This window comes from Moschus berezovskii, chromosome 23 (assembly GCF_049115385.1).
Source record: "Moschus berezovskii isolate FMDL1 chromosome 23, NW_MosBer_1.0, whole genome shotgun sequence".
NCBI lineage: Eukaryota > Metazoa > Chordata > Mammalia > Artiodactyla > Moschidae > Moschus > Moschus berezovskii.
In genome coordinates this window covers 17,163,030-17,190,567 of record NC_142482.1, presented here as the reverse complement: position 1 = coordinate 17,190,567, position 27,538 = coordinate 17,163,030, and the positions used below count along the sequence as shown (strand labels likewise).

The 27,538-nt window shown below is 38.6% G+C and overlaps 1 protein-coding gene across 1 annotated transcript in view; it reads left to right on the top strand.

The window, feature by feature from the left end:
* The window catches only part of HCRTR2 (hypocretin receptor 2), a 135,457-nt gene that overhangs the window by 94,358 nt on the left and 13,561 nt on the right, over positions 1-27,538 (top strand). The window contains exons 3-4 of the mRNA XM_055406761.2: positions 2,085-2,328; positions 19,667-19,782. Of these exons, the coding sequence (XP_055262736.1) occupies positions 2,085-2,328; positions 19,667-19,782 (360 nt within the window). The remainder of the gene's footprint in view (positions 1-2,084; positions 2,329-19,666; positions 19,783-27,538) is intronic.

Here is a 27,538-nt window from a genome sequence, read left to right as displayed (position 1 = left end):
AAGCTAGAACTCTAAGCTCGAGAACAGAAGAAGATATGAATAGGATAATCACCATCACCGCTGCCATCATCATAACAAGGAGTAACACACTTGTCATTTATATACCAGGCCCAGATTAGGCATTTCACGTGTTGACTGAATTCTTCTGACAAGTCCGCGGTAGTTATGATTATTATGCAAGTTTACTGATGAGAAAACTGAGGCATAGCTTAATTAACTTACCCAAGATCTCACATTTAGCAAGTGCCATGTGGTGCAACCCAGGAAACATGGCAGCGGAATTGATTTCAATTGTACTGTCATCTATTCTAAAGAGAATCAAATGAATCAGAGTTGGCAAGCATCTTATTGTCAATTTTACTGATTTAATAGGAAAAAAATACACACATTTGCGAACAGTTGTTAAGTAGGTGACCCACATTGTTCAGCTAGCTGGGAGGAGATGAGAATGGCTATGTGGTCCTGATGCTTAGCCCAGAACTTCTCCTCCTCTGCCGGATCAGCATGTACATCCCTCTCACGCATCTGTACCTATCGTCAACGCATCAACAAGCAAGGTCCTGATGTAAGAAGCAGAGATACCCTCCCATTCACATATTATAGGATCAATACAACTAAGACAGAAAAATAGAGAAAGATGACTCTGCCACATAATAAACACAAGAAGCACTGTGCCAGGTACTGTTTTGCACAGTCCCTCCTGCCATTGGTCTTTGTTCCACAGAGAAGATAAACAGTACATGAATGAATTAAACACGCCGTAAGTGTTGAGAAGAAAGTGAATAGAAATCTGTAAATAATAATAATAATAACAGAAAGGAGAATGAGGCTTGTTTTTAAAGAGAGGGTTTTGAAACAAGTGATTTTGTCAACCAATGGTCTGTTCATTCAGTATAGAATGCACTAAATATAATTAAATAAACTTGGGGCTTCCCAGGTTTCGTTAGTGGTAAAGAACCTGCCTGCCAGTGCAGTAGATTTAACAGATGCAGGTTTGATCCCTGGGTTAGGAAGGTCCCCTGGAGGAGGGCCTGGCAACCCACCGCAGTATTCTTGCCTGGCGAATCCCATGGACAGAGGATCCTGGCGGGCTACAGTCTATAGCGTTGCACAGAGTAGGACACGACTGAAGTGACCTGGCACGGCACAGCAATTGCATAAACTGATCATGGGGGATGGGCATACATGACATGTTTCTTTACTGTCTTCTTAAAGTTCCAAGCTAAATGTGTGTGATTAATTATACATAAATCTGGATTAGGTGAACCTATTTGAACTTTAGAGGTATGTTGCTTATTCCAGCAATGAGCAAACCATGGCAAGGAGATCTATATAGAAGATTCCTTTTTATCACAACTCATGCATTTGCATGTTGAAAATGAACAAATAACCTTGGTTATTTAAAAATAAGAAATGAGATACCAATAATTCAAAAATGCTAATTAAATGCAATTGCAATCAAATTCTTGTATGTTAATTTAAAAGAAAGCCATGTCATCGTATTATTGTGTGTAAGTAAAAGAAAAATTTCCAGTTCAGACTACGAACATATGTTTTTACCTTTGAAGGTAAGATTTCCCTTATCAATGGAAAAATACCAAAACAAATCATGTTTGTCTTTATTCAAAGAGTGTCATATAAATCAAAACACTTGGCATAAAAAAAGAGGCAGCTTCCCAAGTGGTGCTAGCTGTAAAGAGCCCACCTGCCAATGCCGAAGAAGACTCGAGTTCAAATCCAGGATCCCCTGGAAGTATTCTTGCCTGGAGAATTCCATGAACAGAGGAGCCTAGTGGGCTACAGTCCATGGGCTTGCAAAAAGTCAGACTCAACCGAAGAAACTTAGCACTCAGACATAACACACTTTTATATTTAATAGGAAGTAGGTAATTCTTTTTCTTGATACATTTCTAATATTACTTGTGGCAGATTCTTTTTCTTTTTTTAATAGCATTTGAATGAAATGTCTTTTGCCAACTTTGAATCTGGTTATCTGTGTGCCTAGCCCTCTGAAACAGTACACATATTGAGAGACATCCATGTAACAGCTGAGCTTCCCTGTACTCCCTTCCTTCTTTCTTTAGACCGTGTCCGTGTCTGTGTCTGTCCTCACACTGAGCTGCATCGCCTTGGACCGGTGGTATGCTATCTGTCACCCTCTGATGTTTAAGAGCACAGCCAAGCGGGCCCGGAACAGCATCGTCATCATCTGGATCGTGTCCTGCGTCATAATGATCCCTCAGGCCATTGTCATGGAGTGCAGCACCATGCTGCCCGGCTTAGCCAATAAAACCGCCCTCTTTACCGTCTGTGATGAGCGCTGGGGAGGCAAGTTCAGTGTGGTCCTTAAACTGATATGACAGCTGTGAATTGGAAATCTGACTTGCATAACGCTTGTAAAGCTGGCCTTCTTTATTTTATTGACATTCATTAGTATCATTTTGCAAAAACATGAAAAATCAAGTTGAAATCCAAAACGATTTCACAGAATCCCTCCACCCATTTTGAAACTTTAGATGCACGACTATCTAGCTGTTGTATTGTTCAGCTGGGGACTATGAACTTTTCTTAGGTTTTCTAAAACATTGAAAGGACTCATTTATAATAACCCAAATATGTATTTTGAAATTATTAGCATTTTATAACATGGTAGAACATTATATTTCCACAGGTGTCGGGTTCCCTAATGGGGCTTCAAATACAACTGAATTTTTCATGTTAAAGTCATGTGCAGCCTGGAAACATGACTGTCTTGTCTATTGACTATGGTGATCTTTGAGTCAAACCAGCTAAATATGCTTTCTCTATTCATAATACAGTAAATTGATAAATTTTACCACTGACATAATTATTTTCTGATTTCAGAGTTATACTTATCATGGAATTATGATCCTACTTGATTTCCCATCTGACATGGTCAGTAGTTAAATTAAACAATCAGAAGATGGAGGTGTTATGGTCCTTTGGTTCAGAACTCTCAGCAACAGTCTGAGTTCTGTAACAGTGGAACCACTTTTATCAGTGCCTGATGATGGTACGAATCCGGACATAGCAAAGAATGAAAGAAAATAAAATAATGCTGCATTTCCCAGCACTGTTTAAAAATTATCACATGAAATTTAAAGAAAACAATCTATTCTCCTCTGGTTAGGTATATTACAATGGTTCATATTTAGACACTGTAAACGTTAGGAAAGCATTTGTCTATTGGAAAGATGTATCAGTAGAGGCAGTGTACCCCAAGGATGGCTGGCTCATGGACTTCTGATTTTCAAGTATTTGAATCTCTGAATTCATGTTAATTCCTAACTTGGTATTTTATTGGAACCCTGAAAAGAGAAAAAACAAGGACTGAAAAATTAGGCATATATTTTCACTGCTGTAGAATAAATCTCAAAAAATATTGCAGTTACTCCATATATTATCCAAAGACTTATAATACTCAAAATTTCAAAAGCTGCTTTATCTTTTATTCCAGATATTAAGTGCCCCTTTATAAAATTTAGTTTTTCCCTTCATTTCTAACATTGCAATTCTTTTGCTATATTTCTTTCTGGATCTTCTTCAGCTTTTCATGAGTTTCCTCATTAACAACGCAGACAAAAACAAAATGAGTGGAAAGTTCCAAAATGATAAAAATATTCTTAAGTGTTTTTGGTCCCATTTGTTTAATGTTCAAACAACATCTTGAGTACTTAGGATATGCCAGAAATTGTGCCAACCTGAAGAGAAATAGGCTCTGCCTAAGGGAACACATTGTATATACTGAGGTTGAAAGGCAAATAAATAAAGTTTTATAGTGTGATTAGTATTTTAATATACTTAGATATAAAGTGCTAGGAGCACAAATTAGAGGACAGACTCAGTCCTGGCCATTTGGACAAAGTTTACAAGCAGCTGCTAACACTTCAGCAAAGCATTAAAGATGAACAGGGAGGAAATCAGGGGGCAGTTCATTTACTCAGGGTTTGAGCTCTGGTCACTTAGAATGAACTTGTTTTGCCTCTTGATTTGGCTATGTTTTAATGGTTAAATGGGGCTTCCCTGGTGGCTCAGACAGTAAATAATCTGCCTGCAGTTGGGGAGACCCAGATTCGATCCCGAGGTTGGAAAGAGCCCCTAGAGAAGGGAATGGCTACCCACTCCAGTCTTGCCCGGAGAATCCCATGAACGGAGGACCCTGGCAAGAGTCAGACGTGAGTGAGCGACTAACACTTCCACTTTCTTTATAATGTCTAAATATCTCAATTCTTTTTCAGTTTAAGAAAAACTGAAAATGTGGAGATTCGCTAGCATGAGTGTGATTCTCTCTCAGTGCACAATTTAATAATTTGGTTGATTAAATGACTATAATCTACCCCTTTAAAAAATTAAAAAAGATTTTCCAGACAAGGAATAGGGGAAAGGGAAAAACTCCTGAGGGTGTCCTAGGAAGTAGGAAAACCCACACAATGGGCACCATCCCTTGAAGAAGAAAGTAAGAAAGTTCAAACATAGTTTCTGGATTGTAGGGGTAGACAGTCTAAAGAATTGTGTTTGGGGAAAGGTGGGCTGGGGACCAACTGTGACATGTCTCTTAGGTAATTCCTATACAATGAGTTCTATTTGGAAAAGAAACTAAAGATCTCTTGATTCGAGCAATTTAGTTAATCATGATGAAATTGAACCATAAATTATTTGTTCAATATTATGAAGCAAACAAGCACATTTAAATCAGAGTGTTGCTGAACCCAGGTTTGGTTGCTTGCCACACAAAAAGTCAGTAATTGAGAGGAAAGTTTCTGGAGAAAGGAAATATGACTCAATCAGAAAAGCTGACAATGTGAGGAGAAGGTGCACTCCCAAGACCAACTGAAGGATCCTCTCAGCCATGACAATTTTTAAAGGGAAAAAGAGGGGAAGGATCCTAGTGAATCACTGCGGCAAGAGGTTGGGTTCTGCATTTGTCTCCATTATGTGCAGACTGGCTGACTCTCTTTTTATATGGTCTAGATGGTCTGCCTGCAGGATTGCTAACGGAGCTACTGAGGGGAGATATCTAGTCATTCTTTCACTGCTTAGTTCTTCATTCTTACTTCTGTAAATCTAGGAAAAGAACCAGCAGGGTAGGCAAGGCATAGTGCACATTCAGGAGAAAGTTAAGTCAGGAGCTAGGTTAAATTACCTAGTGATCCCCTCCCTATAATTAGATTCTATTAAGGCTAGTGTGTGTGTGTGTGTGTGTGTGTGTGTTAGTTGAGTCCGAGTCTTTACTACCCCATGGACTGTAACTCACCAAGTTCCTATATCCATGGGATTTCCAAGATAAGAATACTGGAGTGGGTAGCCATTTCCTTCTCCAGGGGCTCTTCCTGACTCAGGGATCAAACCTGGATCTCCTGCATTTCAGGTGGATTCTTTACCCTCTGAGTCTAGAGGGGCACAGAAATGGGCAGACAAGAAATGGCCAAAAGAGCTTTTTTCAGCCCACACATTGATCATCTGTAAGTTCATGGAGACAGTAATTAGATTAAAATTCCCACCTATTATTCAACATGTGTCAGTAGTATAGTCTTTATTTTGGTAATTAGCTTCATTTATAAGTTTGGCAGACTGATTCTATAAACTTGTCCTTTTTATAGTGTTGCCCCGAATGATTAAGTTGCATTAACCACAATGAGCAAAAAGATTGTAGAATTAGGGGATCCAGTTAGTCATTATGATTAAGTAAATAGCTGCATCGTTTTCGAATTACCTTTAAGCAACAGATATAAATCTCTAAAACTCATCCTGACCTCTGACATTTTATTACCTATAGGTAATATTTATTACCTACATTTATGGAAGGAGTATTTTCTTTAAAAAATAAGAAATTATTGTCAAATATCTAAAAACTTAAATTCAGTTTTCAGAAGTCATTTATAAAACCTATTTGAAAGTGATTTTATATTGGTGTTTAATTATTCTAAATGTTTTTAAAGGCAAAGTAATACTGTATTGAGTTGATCATCCACAAAGTCAAGCAATAAAAGATATTATATTAGATTTTCATACATTAAATTAAATCAAATAACTATGTTTTCAAGAAGTGTATGAAAAATGAAAAGTAGATTCTGATCATTTTGCTCATTAGACATCAGTTTATTATAATGATTTTGCATAGCATAAGTTTTGTTAATATAAGCTATGTATGTCTACATTTCTTTTGTTTTTTTTAATTAATTAATTTATTTATTTAGTTTTGGCTTCACTGGGTCTTTGATGCCTCCAGAGCTTAGTCTAGTTTCTGTGAGCAGGGGCTCCTCTCGAGTTACAGTGCAAGGACTTTTCATTTCAGAGGTTTCTCTTGTTGCAGAGCATGGGCTTCTAGGGTCCACGGACTCCAGTAGATGTGGTTCATGGGCTTTATATTTAGAGCACAGCTTAGTAGTTGTGGCTCATGGACTTAGTTGCCAGCAGCATGTGGAATCCTCCTGGACCAGATTCGAACTTGTGTCCCCTGCATTGGCAGGCAAATTCTCAAGCATGAACCACCAAAGAAGTCTCTGTAAGTCTATCTTTAACTTAAAATTTTTAAGCTTGGACAAAAATGTGTGATAGTCAGAAGCTAAAGTCACCAAAAGGGTTCAAACCTGAGTTCGATCTGGAGAAGGGAAAGGATAACCACTCCAATATTCTTATCTGGGAAATCCCATTGACACAGGAGACTGGTGGGCTACAGTCCATGGGGTTGTAAAGCTAAAGGTCAGCTTTCATTCCAGTCCCAAAGAAAGGCAATGCCAAAGAATGCTCAAACTACCACATAATTGCACTCATTTCATGCACTAGCAAAGTAATGCTCAAAATTCTTCAAGCTAGGCTTAAACAGTACGTGAACTGAGAACTTCCAGATGTTCAAACTGGATTTAGAAAAGGCAGAGGAACCAGAGATCAAATTACCAACATCCCCTGGATCATAGAAAAGGCAAGAGAATTCCAGAAAACCATCTACTTCTGCTTCATTGACTACCCTAAAAGAATTTGATTGTGTGGATCACCACAAACTGTGGAAAATTCTTAAAGAGATAGGAATACCAGACCACCTTATGTGCCTCCTGAGAAATGTATATGCAGGTCAAGAAGCAACAGTTAGAACCAGACATGGAAAATTAACTGCTTCCAAACTGGGAAAGGAGTACGTCAAGACTATATATTGTCACCCTGCTTATTCAACTTACATGCAGAGTACATCAAGAGAAATGCTGGGCTGGATGAAGCACAAGCTGGAATCAAGATTGCCAAGAGAAATATCAATAATCTCAGACCTGCAGATGACACCACCCTATGGCAGAAAGTGAGGAGGAACTAAAGCCTATTTATGAAAATGAAAGAGGAGAGTGAAAAAAGCTGGCTTAAAACTCACCATTCAGAAAACTAAGATCATGGCATCCAGTCTCATCACTTCATGGCAAATAGATGGGAAAACAATGGAAACAGTGATAGACTTTTCTCCAAAATCACTGCAGATGGTGACTGAAGCCATGAAATTAAAATATGCTCCTTGAAAGAAAAGGTATGACAAACCAGGGCAGCATGTTAAAAAAGTAGAGACATTGCATTGCCAACAAAGGTCCATCTAGTTAAAGCTATGGTTTTTCCAGTAGTCATGTATGGATGTGAGATTTGGACCATAACGAAAGCTGAGCACTGAAGAATTGATGCTTTCTAACTGTGGTGGTGGAGAAGACCCTTGAGAGTCCCTTGGACTGCAAGGAGATAAAACCAGTCAATAAAGGGAATCAGTCCTGAATATTCATTGGAAGGCTGACACTGCAGCTGAAGCTCTGATACTTTGGCCACCTGATGCAAGGAGCTGACTCATTAGAAAAGACCCTGATGCTGGAAAAGATGGAAGGCATTAGGAGAAGCGGATGACAGAAGATGAGATGGTTGGATGGCATCACCGACTCAATGGTCATGAGTTTGACCAAGCTTCGGGAGATGGTGAAAGACAGGGAAGCCTGGCATGCTGCAGTCCATGGGGTCACAAAGAGTTGGACATGACTGGGTGACTGAAAAACAACAACAAAGTCACTGTAGGATGCTATATTTTACAGGGTTGGCTCTCTAAAGTTCAAACATCTTGAAAGTCCAAATACCATTTAGCCTAATTAAAAAAATATTTATTGTGAAGTATCTTTTACTTGTGCTTACTCATAAACTGTATTTCTTATCTTTCAGTATCAGTCAGTCGCTCACTTTTGTCCGACTCTTTGAGAACCCATGGAACGTAGCACAGCAGGCTTCCCAGTCCATCACCAAGTCCAGGAGATTACTCAAACTAATGTCCATTGAGTCGGTGATGCCATCCAACCATCTCATCCTCTGTCGTCCCCTTCTCCTCCTAACTTCAATATTTCCCAGCGTCAGGGTCTTTTCCAATGAGTCAGTTGTTCACATCAGCTGGCCAAAGTATTGGAGTTTCAGCTTCAGCATCAGTCCTTCCAATGAATATTCAGGACTGATTTTCTTTAGGATGGACTGGTTGGATCTCCTTGCAGTCCAAGGGACTCTCAAGAGTTTTATCCAACACCACAGTTCAAAAGCATCAATTCATCAGCGCTCAGCTTTCTTTCTAGTCCAACTCTCACATTTGTACATGACTACTGGAAAAACCATAGCTTTGACTAGACAGATCTTTGTTGGCAAAATAATGTCTCTGCTTTTTGATATGCTGTATATGTTGGTCATAACTTTTCTACCAAGGAGTATTTGTCTTTTAATTTCATGGCTGCAGTCACCACATGCAGTAAATTTGGACAGCCAAAAAACAAAGCCTGTCACTGTTTTCATTGTTTCCCCATCTATTCATCATGAAGTTATGGGATCAGATTCCATGATTTTAGTTTTCTGAATGTTGAGTTTAAGCCAGCTTTTTCACTCTCCTCTTTCACATTCGTCAAGAGGCTCTTTAGTTCTTCTTCACTTTCCGCCATAAGGGTGGTATGATCCGCATTAGTTCAGTTCAGTATCTCAGTCGTGTCCGAGGTGGTATGATCTGTGTATCTGAGGTTATTGATATTTCTCCCTGCAATCTTGATTCCAGCTTGTGATTCTTCCAGCCCAGCATTTCTCATAATGTACTCTGCATATACTTAAATAAGCAGGATGACAATATACAGCCTTGTCGGACTCCTTTCGCAATTTGGAACCAGTCATTTTTTCCATGTCCAATTCTAACTGTTGCTTCCTGACCTGTGTACAGATTTCTCAAGAGGCAGGTCAGGTGATCTGGTATTCCCATCTCTTGTAGAATTTTCCACAGTTTGCTGTGATCCACTGAGTCAAAAGCTTTGGCATAGTCAATAAAACAAAAATAGATGTTTTTCTAGAACTTTCTTGATTTTTTGATGATCCAACAGATGTTGGTAATTTTATCTCTTGTTCCTCTGCCTTTTCTAAATCCAGCTTGAGCATCTGTAAGTTCTTAGTTCACATATTGTTGAAGCCTGGCTTGGAAAATTTTGAGCATTACTTTACTAGCATGTGCGATGAGTGCAATTGTGCAGTAGTTTAGAACATTTGGTGGCATTATCCTTCTTTGGGATTGGAATGAAAAGTGACTTTTTCCAGTCCTGTGGCCACTACTGAGTTTTCCAAATTTGTTGGCAAGCACTGAAAGTGCTGAGTGCAGCACTTTCACAGCATCATCTTTTAGGATTTGAAATAGCTCAACTGGAATTCCATCACCACCACTAGCTTTGTTCATAGTGATGCTTCCAAAGGCCCAGTTGACTTTGCATTCCAAGGTGTCTGGCTCTAGGTGAGTGATCACACCATCATGATTATCTGGGTTGTGGAGCTCTTTTTTGTAGAGTTCTTCTGTGTATTCTTGCCACCTCTTCTTAATATCCTCTGCTTCTGTTATGCCCATACCATTTCTGTCCTTTATTGTGCCCATCGTTGCTTGAAATTTTCCCTTGGTATCTCTCATTTTCTTGACGAGATCTCTTGTCTTTCCCATTCTGTTACTTTCTTCTATTTCTTTGCATTGATCACTGACAAAGGCTTTCTTTTCTCCTGTTGCTCTTCTTAGGAACTCTGCATTCAGATGGGTATGTCTTTCCTTTTCTCTTTTGATTTTGCTTTTCTTCTTTCACAGCTATTTGTAAGGCCTCCTCAGACAGCCATCTTGATTTTTTGCATTTCTTTTTATTGGGGATGGTCTTTATTCCTGTCTCCTGTACAATGTCACAAACCTGCATCCATAGTTCTTCAGGAACTCTATCAGATCTAATCCCTTGAATCTATTTCTCACTTTCACTGAATAATCATAAGGGATTTGATTTAGGTCATACTTGAATGGTCTAGTGTTTTTTCTTACTTCCTTCAACTTAAGTCTGAATTTGGCAATAAGGAGTTCATGATCTGAGCTACAGTCAGCTCACAGTCTTGTTTGTGCTGACTGTATAAAGCTTCTCCATATTTACCTGCAAAGAATATAATTAATCTGATTTTGGTATTGACCATCTGGTGATGTCCATAATTAGAGTCTTCTTTTGTGTTATTGGAAGAGGGTGTTTGCTATGACCAATGCATTCTCTTGGCAAAACTCTGTTAGCATTTGCCCTGCTTCATTCTGTACTCCAACTCCAAATTTGCCTGTTACTCCAGATGTTTCCAGAGAAGGCAATGGCAACCCACTCCAGTACTCTTGCCTGGAAAATCCCATGGATGGATAAGCCTGGTAGGCTGCAGTTCATGGAGTCCCTAAGAATCGGACACGAATGAACACCTTCACTTTCACTTTTCACTTTGATGCATTGGAGAAGGAAATGACAACCCACTCCAGTGTTCTTGTCTGGAGAATCCCAGGGATGGGGTAGCCTGGTGGGCTGCCATCTATGGAGTCGCACAGAGTCAGACACGATGAAGCAACTTAGCAGCAGCAGCAGCCAAATGTTTCTTGACTTCCTCCTTTTGCATTCCAGTCCCCTATAATGAAAAGGACATCTTTTTTGGGTGTTAATTCTAGAAGATCTTGTTGGTTTTCAAAGAACCGTTCAACTTCAACTTCCTCAGGATTAATGGCCGGGGCATAGACTTGCATTACTGTGATATTGTGTGGTTTGCCTTGGAAACGAACAGAGATCATTCTGTCTTTTTCAAGAGTGCATCCAAGTACTGCATTTCAGACTCTTTTGTTGACTATGATGGCTACTCCATTTTCTAAGGGATTCTTCCCACAGTAGTAGATATAATGGTCATATGAATTAAACTCACCCATTCCAGTCCATTTTAGTTCTCTAATTCCTAAAATATTGACGTTCACACTTGTCATCTCCTGTTTGACCACTTCCAATTTGTCTTGATTCATGGACCTAACACCAGATTTCTATGCAATATTGCTCTTTATAGCATCGGACTTTGCTTCCATCAGCATGGCTTAGTTTCATTGAGTTAGACAGGGCTGTGGTCCATGTGATCAGATCAACTAGTTTTCTGTGATTATGATTTCAGTGTGTCTGCCCTCTGATGCCCCCTCACAATACCTACAGTCTTATTTAGGTTTCTCTTACCTTGGTGGTGGAATATCTCTTCACAGCTGCTCTAACAAAGTGCAGCCACTGTACCTTACCTTGGACATAGGGTAGCCCCTCTCAGCCATGCTTCTTCACATGATCGGTTGTGTCGGGGCCGGTGTCTCTCACGTGCGCCACCAGGGCCAGAGTCTCTCGCGTCTAAGCCATGCTGTGTGGGGAAACCCAAGATGGAAGGGTCATGGTGGAGAGGTCTGACAGAATGTGGTCCACTGGAGAAGAGAATGGCAAACCACTTCAGTATACTTGCCTTGAGAACCCCATGAACAGTATCAAAAGGCAAAATGATAGGATACTGAATGAGGAATTCCCCAGGTCGGTAGGTGCCCAGTATGCTACTGGAGGTCAGTAGCAAATTGGAAGTGGTCAAACAGGAGATGACAAGAGTGAACATCAACATTCTAGGATTCAGTGAACTAAAATGGACTGGAATGGGTGAATTTAACTCAGATGACCATTATATCTACTACTGTGGGCAGGAATCCCTTAGAAGAAATGGAGTGGCCAACATGATCAACAGAAGAGTTCAAAATGCAGTACTTGGATGCAATCTTAAAAATGACAGAATGATTTCTGTTCATTTCCAAGCCAAACCGTTCAATATTACAGTAATCCAAGCCTATGCCCAAACAAGTAATGCTGAAGAAGCCAAAGTTGAATGGTTCTATGAAGACCTTTTAGAACTAACACCAAAAAAAGATGTCTTTTTCATTATAGGGGACTGGAATGCAAAAGGAGGAAGTCAAGAAACACCTGGAGTAACAGGCAAATTTGGCCTCGGAGCACAAAATGAAGCAGGGCAAAGGCTAATAGAGTTTTGTCAAGAGAATGCACTGGTCATAGCAAACACCCTCTTCCAACAACACAAGAGAAGACTCTACACATGGACATCACCAGATGGTCAACACTGAAATCAGATTGATTATATTCTTTGCAGCCAAAGATGGAGAAGCTCTATACAGTTAGCAAAAACAAGACCAGGAGCTGCCTGTGGCTCAGATCATGAACTCCTTATTGCCAAATTCAGACTGAAATTGAAGAAAGTAGGGAAAACCACTAGACCAATCAGATATGACCGAAATCAGATCCCTTATGATTATACAGTGGAAGTAATGAATAGATTTAAGGGACTAGATCTGATAGATAGAGTGCCTGATGAACTATGGACGGAGGTTCATGACATTGTACAGGAGACAGGGACCAAGACCATCCCCATGGAAAAGAAATGCAAAAAAGCAAAATGGCTGTCTGAGGAAGCCTTACAAATAGCAATGAAAAGAAGAGAAGCAAAAAGCAAAGGAGAAAAGGAAAGATATAAGCATCTGAATGCAGAGTTCCAAAGAATAACAAGGAGAGATTAGAAAGCCTCCCTCCATGATCAATGCAAAGAAATAGAGGAAAACAACAGAATAGGAAAGACAAGAGATCTCTTCAAGAAAATTAGAGCTATCAAGGGAACATTTCATGCAAAGATGGGCTCAATAAAGGACAGAAATGGTATGGACCTAACAGAAGCAGAAGATATTAAGAAGAGGTGGCAAGAATACACAGAAGAACTGTACAAAAAAGATCTTCACGACCAAGATAATCACAATGGCGTGATCACTCACCTGGAACCAGACATCTTGGAATGTGAAGTCAAGTGGGCCTTAGAGAGCATCACTACGAACAAAGCTAGTGGAGGTGAAGGAATTCCAGTTGAGCTATTTCAAATCCTGAAAGATGATGCTGTGAAAGTGCTGCACTCAATATGCCAGCAAATTTATAAAATTCAGCAGTGGCCACAGGACTGGAAAAGGCCAGTCTTCATTCCAATCCCAAAGAAAGGCAATGCCAAAGAATGCTCAAACTACCACACAATTGCACTCATCTCACACGCTAGTAAAGCCATGCTCAAAATTCTCCAAGACAGGCTTCAGCAATATGTGAACTGTGAACTTCCAGATGTTCAAGCAGGTTTTAGAAAAGGCAGAGGCACCAGAGATCAAATTGCCAACATCCGCTGGATCATGGAGAAAGCAAGAGAGTTCCAGAAAAACATCTATTTCTGCTTCATTGACTATGCCAAAGTCTTTGACTGTGTGGATCACAATAAACTGTGGAACATTCTGAAGAAGATGGGAATACCAGACCACCTGACCTGCCTCTTGAGAAACCTGTATGCAGGTCAGGAAGCAACAGTTAGAACTGGGCATGGAACAACAGATGGGTTCCAAAAAGGAAAAGGAGTCCATCAAGGCTGTATACTGTCACCCTGCTTATTTAAATTCCATGCAGAGTACATCATGAGGAATGCTGGGCTGGAAGAAGCACAAACTGGAATCAAGATTGCCGGGAGAAATATCAATAACCTCAGATATGCAAATGACATCTCCCTTATGGCAGAAAGTGAAGAGGAACTCAAAATCCTCTTGATGAAAGTGAAATAGGAGAGTTTAAAGGTTGGCTTGAAGCTCAACATTGAGAAAACAAAGATCATGGCATCTGGTCCCATCACTTCATGGGAAATAGATGGAAAAACAGTGGAAACAGTGTCAGACTTTATTTTTTGGGGCTCCAAAATCACTGCAGATGCTAATTGCAGCCATGAAATTAAAAGACACTTATGGAAGGAAAGTTATGACCAACCTAGATAGCATATTAAAAAGCAGAGACATTACTTTGCTAACTAAGGTCCGTCTAGTCAAGGCTATGGTTTCTCCCGTGGTCATGTATGGATGTGATAGTTGGACTATGAAGAAAGCTGATCGCCGAAGAAATGATGCTTTTGAACTGTGGTGCTGGAAAAGACTCTTGAGAGTCCCTTGGACTGCAAGGAGATCCAACCAGTCCATTCTAGAGGATATCAATCCTGGGTGTTCATTTGAAGGACTGATGCTAAAGCTGAAACTGCAATACTTTGGCCACCTCATGCGACGAGTTGACTCACTGGAAAAGAGTCTCATGCTGGGAGAGATTGGGGGAGGGAGGAGAAGGGGACGACAGAGAATGAGATGGCTGGATGGCATCACCAACTTGATGGGCATGAGTTTGAGTGAACTCCGGGAGTTGGTGATGGACAGGGAGGCCTGGTGTGCTGTGATTCATGGGGTCGCAAAGAGTCAGACACGACTGAGCAACTGAACTGAACTTGCTTCCATCCCCAGTCAGATCCACAACTGGGTGTTGTTTTCTGTGTGATTGTGGTTTTCAATCTGTCTGCCTTCTAATGGAGAAGGATAAGAGGTTTATGGAAACTTCCGATGGGAAGAGACTGACTGAGGGAGAACCTGGGTCTTGTTCTTTTGGGCGGGGCCGTGCTCTGCTGCTGCTGCTGCTGCTGCTAAGTCACTTCAGTCATGTCCGAATCTGTGTGACCCCATAGATGGCAGCCCACCAGGCTCCCCCATCCCTGGGATTTTCCAGGCTAGAACACTGGAGTGGGTTGCCATCCCTTTCTCCAACATGTGAAAGTGAAAAGTGAAAGTGAAGTCGCTCAGTCGTGTCCGACCCTTAGTGACCCCACGGACTGCAGCCTACCAGGCTCCTCCATAGTAAATCTTTAATCCAACTTTCTATTGATGGGTGGAGCTGTGTTCCCTCCTTGTTATTTACCTGTTATTTTCCTTATCTTCAGTTCAGTTCAGTTCAGTCGCTCAGTCGTGACCGACTCTTTACAACCCCATGAATCACAGCATGCCAGGCCTCCCTGGCAATCACCAACTCCCAGAGGTCACTCAAACTCACCTCCATCGAGTCGGTGATGCCATCCAGCCATCTCATTCTCTGTCGTCCCCTTCTCCTCCTGCCCCCAATCCCTCCCAGCATCAGAGTCTTTTCCAGTGAGTCAACTCGCTGCATGAGGTGGCCAAAGTATTGGAGTTTCAGCTTTAGCATCAGTCCTTCCAATGAACACCCAGGATTGATATCCTCTAGAATGGACTGGTTGGATCTCCTTGCAGTCCAAGGGACTCTCAAGAGTCTTCTCCAGCACCACAGTTCAAAAGCATCAATTCTTCAGCGATCAGCTTTCTTCACAGTCCAACTCTCACATCAATGCAGACCACAGGAAAAACCATAGCCTTGACTAGATGGACCTTAGTTGGCAAAGTAATGTCTCTGCTTTTTAATATACTATCTAGGTTGGTCATAACTTTCCTTCCAAGGAGTAAGAGTCTTTTAATTTCATGGCTGCAATCAGCATCTGCAGTGATTTTGGAGCCCCAAAAAATAAAGTCTGACACTGTTTCCACATTTTTTCCATCTATTTCCCATGAAGTGATGGGACCAGATGCCATGATCTTTGTTTTCTCAATGTTGAGCTTCAAGCCAACCTTTTCATTCTCCTCTTTCACTTTCATCAAGAGGCTTTTGAGTTCCTCTTCACTGTCTAAGTTAAATCAATGATCTAATTCTAAAAGTATACAGAGATGTCATAATTGTCATATAACCAACATTGCAGTGTGGAAAGTGTGTAAACCATGTAGATTCATATCTATCAAGTCACTTTTGGAAAAGTCTTGCAAATACTGTCTCCCTCATGTTACAAAATATCTGAGAACTCTGTCTTCTGAAAATCAGACCACAAATGTGGAATATTTTATGGATGTATCATTATTGCAGCTCACTATGTTCTTTATTACCTATAGTTTGTTCATAAAAGACCACAAGCCATTAAGTTTTTGTCACATACACTTGACACTCAAAAATAAAATGTGTTATTATTTATTTTAATGATTTTTAAAAGATCTTTGTGTATGTTCATTGTTTGCTTCAGTCACATTAATTTATACTTCTGAAATTTTTTAATTCTTTCAAAATTATAACCATACTTTCTTGATTTCTTTTTTTGTAAATACTTCCACAGGATAAATCATAATTGAAGAAAGTAACTTTCTTTCTGCACTCAATCCAAGATATGTTTTTACCAGTCATTAATCCAACTTTTAATGAGCATATAGTGTTTATCAAATGGTGTTTTGGATACTGGGGATCTATAATCTCCCTCCTCTTGGATTGTACTGTCAAATTATTCTTTGGTGGTTTGAAAAATAGTAATAATAATGGAGATATTCTTTACATCATGGCTTTTGGCCTATTGTCAGATTGGGAAAGAATATAAATATGTGTTTATTAATAGGAACATTTATTGAAAACCTTTATCAGGAAAAAGATAATAAAATATATGAAAAATTAAGGTATACTTTAACAGATACACGAACTTTGAAAAGATTGTTCAAATTGAAAATTTGGAAAATTATATTATTTTTTTTCCAGTGAATTCTTGATAGGTATAACATGAAGGAGAAAATGTCATTTTTAGATAATTATATTAACATGTTCACTTGATAATGGACCTCAACTCATTTAAGTTTTGTCTGTCCAGTACATGATATTATTATTTAATGTGATTTTTAAGTTTATTTTTTAATTGAAAGATAATGGCTTTGTAGCATTTTGTTGTTTTCGGAGAAACATCAACATGAATGAGTCTTAGGTGTACATTGTACACATGTCCCCTCCCTCTTGAAAGCCCTCCCATCTCCCTCCCCATCCCACCCCTCTAGGTTGATACAGACCCTCTGTTTGAGTTCCCTGAGACATACAGCAAATTCCCATAGGATATCTATTCTACATACAGTAATTTAAGTTTCCATATTTCTCTCTCCATACATCAAAACTAAAGAAAGATCTACATTTGCTCCCTATTTGCTGATTTGGTGTATATATACAAGAATTTAAGCAGATTATGCCTATTTATCGGTTGAGTAGGGACACCAAATTTTAATAGCTTTTAATCTTTAAAATGATGTTTTCTAATTTAGGGAATGCTTAAGTGAATACATTTTAGGCACATGAATGTCTTAAAATATATAAAAGATATTTCTCATCAAGTGCAGAGAAAAATCAAAGACAGTTTTAACATATAATTTAAACTATCAATGTTATTTCTGGATTTTCAATTAGCTTAGACTCTGAGCATGAAATGAGGAATTTAAGATGATTATGTTTCCCCAATTATCTAAAATAATCTCTTGAGTGAAACAATCTATCCTAGCCTGCAAATATAATTTTGCTTTATCAACTTTTGTCTGTGTTGGCATTCATTATCATAATATGCCTTTACTTGTCAATTACATCTTTTTCCAACTATTTATAAATATGCCACTTACAGAATGAGTTTTGTTTCCCATCTGTTTAAAACTGCAGCCTGTTATCATAGTGTTGATATCCATCTCTGCGTTTAAAAAACAAATGACCTACGAAATCTACCTGTCTCCACTCACTCAGTTTAGTTTGGGGCAGACATCAGGGATTCATGGGTATGTATGCTTCAAAGGTACATTTTTATACAGGAAGATTATGTGACACTTTCTTCAAAACAAATAAAAGTTCAAAGCCACTCAGGTGCCTGGGAAGTGCCAGGTAACTCTCCGTTCCTTTTTAATTGGCTCCCCTAATGCTGCATGGACTGTGGAGCTTCAAAGGAAAAGGATGTATGTTATTCCTCCCTTCAGGCTGCCCAGATTCTATCACTTTTTATGTAACTGGCCTGTTTTACAGGACAAACTTGAAAGAAAGTTAGAAGCTGATGAACTCAGCGTGAGCCACCTGGGGCCCCAAGGAAGTTAAAAATGACACCTCAAGTTGATCTCTTAGAGCTCCTGGCACCACATGCACCCTGCCATCCTCTCTAAAGATAGTAGTGGAGAAAAACATCTGTCTGAGAAAGAAGGCAGTGTTAAGAGTAAAAATAAGACTATTAAGTTCTAGAAGATAAGACTATGAAATCACTATTATGGAGGGTATTTAACTCACTGATACATTTAAAATATATTCAGTAAGAAGTCAGTGAATTGCCAACCTTTGTTATCAGTGATTATGGTCATTATCATAATTATTTTTGGCTAGACCTGAGGATAAATTGCTGTTATCACATTTGATCACATAACTGAGTCTTCATGCTTCAAAATACTCTCTGAAGTAATGAAACAAATGTAATCTATAAAAATGATAGCATTGTCCTTCCATAATAGTACAGAACCAATCCCGTTGTCAATATCAAGCTCAAAATAAGTTATGCAATTTTTAGAATTAAAAAAATCTATTTTGCTAGCATTTAGTTAGAATTGTATCTAGTTAGTGGCATTTAATATCCATGGTATCCATCTAGTATATATCGTTTCTTGTTTTGCATTAAGTAAGAGTAGCTGGATCACTGTGACATATTCAAATACTAGTATAAGAGAAATATCCTTTAAAGTATTTTAAAAGTCAGCCATGGATATATTTTAGAAAAGCTAAAAATTAATATTAAGCCACAAGGCCACTCAATTGATTGATTCCTTAAGAAATGCCTTAATCTGTGATACATATCACCTGTATACACAGAATTAATGATAAATAAGAAATTACTACAATCCTAGATGTGCTTATGCCTTATTGATAAGAAAATACCCATATTGGTTTGAAAACTAACTTTAAAGAATCCTAAAATTTTCATTTTTGTTAAAAGTAAATGCATTAACATACAAACACAACTTACTTAAATAAGCATTTTGTATATGTTCCAGGAAGTCAACAACAAGAATTTTTATCAAATGTTTGCTATTTTATTTTTAGAAAAAAACATTCCAAATTTGTATTTTCAGATACAACTGGGAATAATTTCCCGATTTTTAAGAAAGAAATTAAGAGGAATCAACTTAATTTACAGTCTTTTGCAATTTTAACAAAAGCTTTAGCAATTAAATTTTGATAATGTCCCTTCTTGTAAATCCAAATATAGGACAATCCAAATTGTTTTATTAATAGCCAGATGTAATCAAGAGAAAAAAAAGGTTTTTAATAAAAGAACACTTGGCTTTGGATAGACTGTATAGCACAAATTAAAATAATGTTTCATTGCCTCTTCTCTCTGAGTGGATTAAAGGACATTAAGACTTTGCATTTAGTACTTAAATGTAAGTAGCTGTTATTTTAAATCACTTTTCCCTTTGTGTATATATCATGACAGTAAAATCATATCGAAGGTAAAGTGTATTTTAAAAGCAAAACATTGACAAATGTACCTTTAAAAAATCTATGAATTATAACATAAGGCTTTATTATTTTGACTTTCATTCCAGGTGAAATTTACCCCAAGATGTATCACATCTGCTTCTTCCTGGTGACATACATGGCACCACTGTGTCTTATGGTGTTGGCCTATCTACAAATATTCCGTAAACTCTGGTGTAGACAAGTAAGTGATTTTGAATACTTTTCTTGTGTTTTCTTTATAATGTCCTTGAAAACAAAATTTGAGTGAATTGAACCAATATAATAAGTTTAGCAAAGAATTGTGTGTTCTTCTAATAACGTTTTCCACTAAATAATGAAGATCTAGTCATGAAAATGGGCTTGCCTGGTGGCTCAGATGGTAAAGAATCTGCCTGCAATGCAGGAGACCCAGGTTCAATCCTGGGTTGGGAAGATTCCCCTGGAGAAGGGGATGGCTACCCATTCAATATTCTTGCCTGGTCTAGGCATTTTTAAGGGTGATATTTAGGAAATGTTATTTTATGAACTGCCTTAATGGCTAAATCTTAAACCTCTGTGATTAATTGACTTATTTTTGTCTAGGACTAATATACATTTTACTTTTTATGAGAAATAAATAAAAATTCCCTTAAAATTTCCTGAGACTGCAAGCAAATATTTATATACTGCAATTTTATTATGTGGGTAAATCTCCAACTTCAAAGATTTTATTTTGTTTAGAAGAATCGGGTGGAATTGAGAATTTTAGAAATTGTTTATAATGCTGATCTGAGAGCACTGAAATTTGTTATATAACTTTGCTCTGTATTAATTTGCTCAGTTATTCATTGATCAAATGGTTGCATTTCTTTCACACACAGACTGATAGAAGTTCCAGTCTGTGGCACTGACGAAGTCATAGTCTAGAAGAAGGAAACAGTCAATTGCAGGATAAAAATCACCTTAATAAGTATAAGCCACAGGAGATCAGAGGAAAGCTTAGTGGAGGTACATCTAATTCAGACCAGGTAACATTTAAGCTGAATTTTGATGAGTTGAAAGAAATCAAGGAATGTGTAGTGGTTCATAAAGGGACAGACAAAGGATATAACTCGGCATCTTATACTTGCAAATTGTTTCTTAAAGTGCCACATTTCTCAGAAATGTACCTGTCTCTTTTCCTAAATTTTGAGTTTGTGGAAAACCATGTTCTTAGTCTGTTGGCTCTGACATATTTTATCCAACTGAAAGAATTTACTGGGCCACTTTCCTCATTAAAAGGATTTCATAAAATTTTATTTGGGGGTGAATATGAGTCTTAATTTGGATCTGCTTCATCCTTTATTATTCAAAGCAATTTTCACAGTCATCTTTTATCCTCTCATAGGAGCAACAGCTACATTTTTCAACCCTGTATGTCTCCAAATCTTTTCTTTTCTTCTAATTTTTTAAGTCAGTTCTTTTCTGACCTTATAAATGCATTCTGTTCCCCAGTCTTTGCAATTAAAATAACAAATGTGTATCACTATAAGCCATGAATGGTGATCGTCAAGATCCTAGAGACGATTTCCTCAACACTGTCCACCTGACCATGAAGCCAACTGCAAATATTTTAGTGTTTTTTCCTTTTGTACCCCACTTTCTGGTAAGTGTTGTCAAACTGTTCCATTTTTGCTCAGTTATTCTACTGTGAAAAAACCCAAGGTATGTGGTTTGCGATAGCTTATCTCGCTCATGTTCTATATCAGGGGTGAGGGTGACTGTGACTGAGGTCCCCTGGTCTTCTCAGCTCAGACCTTCATCTAAAGGAACAGCATTCCCCTGGGCATGCCGTTTTGGGATCCAGGGAAAGGGCGAGAGAGCTGGAAGAAAATGCAAATTCTTTGAAAATGTTTGCTTTGAACTGGCATATGCTAAGTCTCCTCACTTTTCATTGGCTCAGACAAGTCATGTGGTTAAGCTTGAACAAATGGAGATCTCCTTACAAGCTGGGCAAGTGGATGACCAGAGCTGATATAATACAGAAATTAAAAACACAGATTGAAGGTCCAGACTGCATCAGTTTAAATCCTAACACTTCAGTTTAGCACATGCATGAATACTGTCAATTACGTAAATTTCTGTGCCAAGCAGAATGGATAGCATCTAGCTCACAGAGTCAATACACTTGATGGATCAATTCAAGTGCCTCAAGCATGAAAGTTCAGTTCAGTTCAGTTCAGTCACTCAGTCGTGTCTGACTCTTTGCGACCCCATGAATCACAGCACACCAGGCCTCCCTGTCCATCACCAACTCCCGGACCTCACTCAAACTCATGTCCATTGAGTCGGTGATGCCATCCACCCATCTCATTCTCTGTCATCCCTGTCTCCTCCCACCCCCAATCCCTCCCAGCATCAGACTCTGTTCCAGTTAGTCAACTCGTCACATGAGGTGGCCAAAGTATTGGAGTTTCAGCTTTAGCATCAGTCCTTCCAATGAACACCCAGGACTGATCTCCTATAGAATGGACTGGTTTGACCTCCTTGCAGTCCAAGGGACTCTCAAGAGTCTTCTCCAACACCACAGTTCAAAAGCATCAATTCTTCGGTGATCAGCTTTCTTCACAGTCCAACTCTCACATCCATACATGACCACAGGAAAAACCATAGCCTTGACTAGACAGATCTTAGTTGGCAAAGTAATGTCTCGGCTTTTTAATATGCTATCTAGGTTGGTCATAACTTTCCTTCCAAGGAGTAAGCGTCTTTTAATTTCATGGTTGCAATCAGCATCTGCAGTGATTTTGGAGCCCAAAAAATAAAGTCTGACATTGTTTCCATTGTTTCCCCATCTATTTCCCATGAAGTGATGGGACCACATGCCATGATCTTTGTTTTCTCAATGTTGAGTTTCAAGCCAACCTTTTCACTCTCCTCTTTCACTTTCATCAAGAGGCCTTTGAGTTCCTCTTCACTTTCTGCCATAAGGGTGGTGTCATCTGCATATCTGAGGTTATTGATATTTCTCCTGGCAATCTTGATTCCAGCTTGTGCTTCTTCCAGCCCAGCATTCCTCATGATGTACTCTGTATATAAGTTAAATAAACAGGGTGACAATATACAACCTTGACGTACTCCTTTTCCTATTTGGAACCAGTCTGTTGTTCCATGTCCAGTTCTAACTGTTGCTTCCTGACCTGCATACAGGTTTCTCAAGAGGCAGGTCAGGTGGTCTGGTATTCCCATCTCTTTCAGAATGTTCCACAGTTTATTGTGATCCACACAGTCAAAGGCTTTGGCATAGTCAATGAAGCAAAAATAGATGTTTTTCTGGAACTCTCTTACTTTCTCCATGATCCAGCGGATGTTGGCCATTTGATCTCTGGTGCCTCTGCCTTTTCTAAAACCTGCTTGAACATCTGGAAGTTCACGGTTCACATATTGCTGAAGCCTGGCTTGGAGAATTTTGAGCATGGCTTTACTAGCGTGTGAGATGAGTGCAATTGTGCGGTAGTTTGAGCATTCTTTGGCATTGCCTTTCTTTGGGATTGGAATGAAGACTGACCTTTTCCAGTCCTGTGGCCACTGCTGAGTTTTCCAAATTTGCTGGCATATTGAGTGCAGCACTTTCACAGCATCATCTTTCAGGATTTGAAATAGCTCAATTGTAATTCCATCACCTCCACTAGCTTTGTTCATAGTGATGCTCTCTAAGGCCCACTTGACTTCACATTCCAAGATGTCTGGTTCCAGGTGAGTGATCACGCCATTGTGATTATCTTGGTCTTGAAGATCTTTTTTGTACAGTTCTTCTGTGTATTCTTGCCACCTCTTCTTAATATCTTCTGCTTCTGTTAGGAAAAGTGCTGGTTAAATAAAATATCTTCATAGTATATGCTATTATTTGGCCTTTCAACTCACTCTGCTTATATTTCTAAAATAACAAGCATGTTTTGGATTGATGTCTGTGACTGCTTTCTTAGATAGACCTCTTGCATAGCACGTTTAAGTAACATGATAGTGATTTTTTGTCTGTCTTTTCTAATCTACTAAGACAGAGAGTATATAGACTAGTCTTCATCTTGTAGCCCTACAACTAGAACCTGCTTAGTACATTCCAGTTACTCGATAAAAATTTATAAGAAAAAATTAGTGGAAGAATAAGAGAAAGTGCTGGGAAAGTTTTGATAGATGAGCAAAGAGGGGAATACATTGTTCAGTCACTGAGAATAAAGTTCACAGGAAAACTAGAAAACACATTGGTGAGCATGTAAGCATAAAAATATTGTAGATTTAGGTTGACATTTTAATGAGAAATATTTCCAGTGTTAAGTGCATCCCTATTTTCATATTTTTACTTGTTAGTATACATTAAACATAATAGATGCTTATATTTGTTTATTTACTTACAGAATGACACAGCTTCCAAATTTCTTGTATGCACACGAATCTGTTTTGCTCATCATCTTCTCAACACTTAACATATTAGCTTACACAAAAAAGTATTCAAAAAGTGCTTGTTAAATAATTATATAACTGCCAAATCCCAACCGGTTTACATCTTCATTATAGTTCTCAAACTCTAAAGTAAGTTCAAAATTATATTGAAGATTTAGAAAAAGTACATTTTTTTTAAAATGAATCGTCCTGATTAGCAGAAGCCACATGATACAGAAGATTTGCAATAAAATGCTTGGGTTGTGAAACTAAAAACATTTACAAACAGATTGCAGTGGAAAACAACGAGTTCATCTGAGCTCCCATCAGCAATGATGATAAAGTAAATTAACCTCAAGTGGTGATTATGTAGAATTCTTCTTGAGCAACTCTCAAATTCCAACTGTGAGTGTCTAAAAACAGAGTTCCAAGGCATTATGTGTGCCATAGGCCACATCAAGTGAGCCATCAAACAGAGGTCCTGTCCTATTTGCTCAAAATTATAGAGATGCATGGAATCTGTTACATTCTTTGAAATTTCTAAGTATTAGTTTATTAGGGAACAAAGTGTTTGTCCTAGTCTGACTTTCTCAAGGATTTTAAACCTCATTAAAAGAACTATCCAATACTTTGCTCTAAACAAGGCTTAAATATTCTTTTTGACAGTGTGACTCAGAGAATTCAGTCAGTTTAGAAATTCTACAGACTCTAGAACTCCTCTTTCTAAGACTCACTAAATCTTCGCTCTTGTGCATCTGGCAACATTTTTTTAGTTCTAGCTCTTATATAAGTCAACACTTCAATCTTCTGTGAACTCATGCCAATTCATCCCATACATATTTATTGACAACCTACCATGTATCTGGGACTGCGTGAGAATTAGGGATGAACTGTACTGGTACTTGAGTCTGGAACTGAATCTCCATGGGCCTTCTCTGATGGCTAAGTGGGTAAAGAATCTGGGAGACACAGGAGATGTGAGTTTGATCCATGGATTGGGAAGAAGCCCTGGAAAAGGAAATGGCAACCCACTCCAGTATATTTTCCTGGGAAATCCCATGGAGACAGGAACCTGACCGGCTTCTCCATGGGTTCAGAAACAGTCAGACATGACTAAGCAGCTAACTCAAGGGCTAAAATTTTGAAAGAATTACTCGGTCCAATTCTTATCACATTTTTTTCTGATACCTTTTATTCTTCAACATTCTTCAAAAAGAACTTAAAATAATTAATATTAGATGATAATGAGTCAGTCTAGTATGAGGAAATAAACAGCAAATTGTAATTACAGAGGCAGAATCAAATGCCAGTAATTTAAGTTCACACTGAGATAAAAATAATGATGTATGTAAATATAGAAGAGAGTATAAATGTATTTTTGTTTGAAATTCTTTTCTTCTCCTATTGGAGTTTAGATAACATTGTAAAGCAATAATTATAAAACTGTGACTCTTTAGCTTATCATGTCAGTTCAGTTCAGTTCAGTTCAGTCGCTCAGTCGTGTCCGACTCTCCGCGACCCCATGAATCACAGCACGCCAGGCCTCCCTTTCCATCACCAACTCCCGGAGTTCACTCAAACTCATGTCCACAGAGTCGGTGATGCCATCCAGACATCTCATTCTCGGTCGTCCCCTTCTCCTCCCGCCCCCAACCTTTCCCAGCTTATCATGTATGAAGATGTAATTCAAGTGGAGGAGGGAATGAAGCTATATTGGAACAAAGTTTTTGTATACTACTGTATACTGTTTTTGACATTAATCCAAACAGATTGCTTAACTTGTTAATTGTAGTCCTCAAGGCAACCACTAAAAAATAATTCAAAAAGAATGTGGTGCAAGAAGCAACAGAATAAAAGTTGTACTAGAAAATATCTGTTTAACAGAAAATAAAGAAGTAATAGAGGAACAAAATAGGCACTATATATATATATATATTTACATACATATATATGGAAATGGAAACAAAAAGCAAAAGGATAGATGTAAATTTTATCTTCTCAATAGTTACATTAAATGTAAATGAATGAGCAGTTTAGAGATTGGCAGAATAGATAAACAAACAAGATGACTCAACTGTATGCTGTCTACAAAAGACGCAAATAGACTAAAAGTAAAATAATGAATAAAGAGGTACTATACAAACAGTTCTCTTGAAAAGCTCTTTTAGCCTTTGCCCTGCTTCATTCCGTACCCCAAGGCCAAATTTGCCTGTTTCTCCAGCTGTTTCTTGAGTTCCTCCTTTTGCATTCCAGTCCCCTATAATGAAAAGGACATCTTTTTTGGGTGTTAGTTCTAAAAGGTCTTGTAGGTCTTCATAGAACTGTTCAACTTCAGCTTCTTCAGCGTTACTGGTTGGGGCATAGGCTTGGATCATCATGATATTGAATGGTTTGCCTTGGAAATGAACAGAAATCATTTGGAGCTGACTGTGGCTCAGATCATTAACTCCTTATTGGAAATTCAGACTTAACTTGAAGAAAGTAGGGAAAACCACTAGACCATCCAGGTATGACCTAAATCAAATCTCTTATGATTATACAGTGGAAATGAGAAATAGATTTAAGGGACTAGATCTGATAGATAGAGTGCCTGATGAACTATAGACAGAGGTTCGTGACATTGTACAGGAGACAGGGACCAAAACAATCCCCATGGAAAGAAATGCAGAAAAGCAAAATGGCTGTCTGAGGAGGACTTACAAATAGCTGTGAAAAGAAGAGAAGCAAAAAGCAAAGGAGAAAAGAAAAGATATTCCCATTTGAATGCAGAGTTCCAAAGAATAGCAAGGAGAGATAAGAAAGCCTTCCACAGTGATCAATGCAAAGAAATAGAGGAAAACAGCAGAAAGAGAAGACTAGAGATCTCGTCAAGAAAATTAGACATACCAAGGGAATATTTCATGCAAAGATGGGCTTGATAAAGGACAGAAATAGTATGGACCTAACAGAAGCAGAAGATATTAAGAAGAGATGGCAAGAATACACAGAAGAATTGTACAAAAAATAACTTCATGACCAAGATAATCACGATGGTGTGATCACTCACCTAGAATCAGACATCCTGGCATGTGAAGTCAAATGGGCATTAGAAAGCATCACTATGAAAAAAGCTAGTGGAGGTGATGGAATTCCAGTGGAGCTATTTCAAATCCTGCAAGATGATGCTGTGAAAGTGCTGCACTCAATATGCCAGCAAATTTGGAAAACTCACCAGCAGCCACAGGACTGGAAAAGGTCAGTTTTCATGCCAATCCCAAAGAAAGGCAATGCCAAAGAATGCTCACACTACTGCACCATTGCACTCATCTCACACGCTAGTAAAGTCATGCTCTAAATTCTCCAAGCCAGGCTTCAGCAATACGTGAACTGTGAACTTCCAGATGTTCAAGCTGGATTTAGAAAAGGCAGAGGAACCAGAGATCAAATTGCCAACATCCGCTGGATCATAGAAAAAACAAGAGTGTTCCAGAAAAACATCTATTTTTGCTTTATTGACTATGCCAAAGCCTTTGACTGTGTTGATCACAATAAACTGTGGAAAATTCTGAAAGAGATGGGAA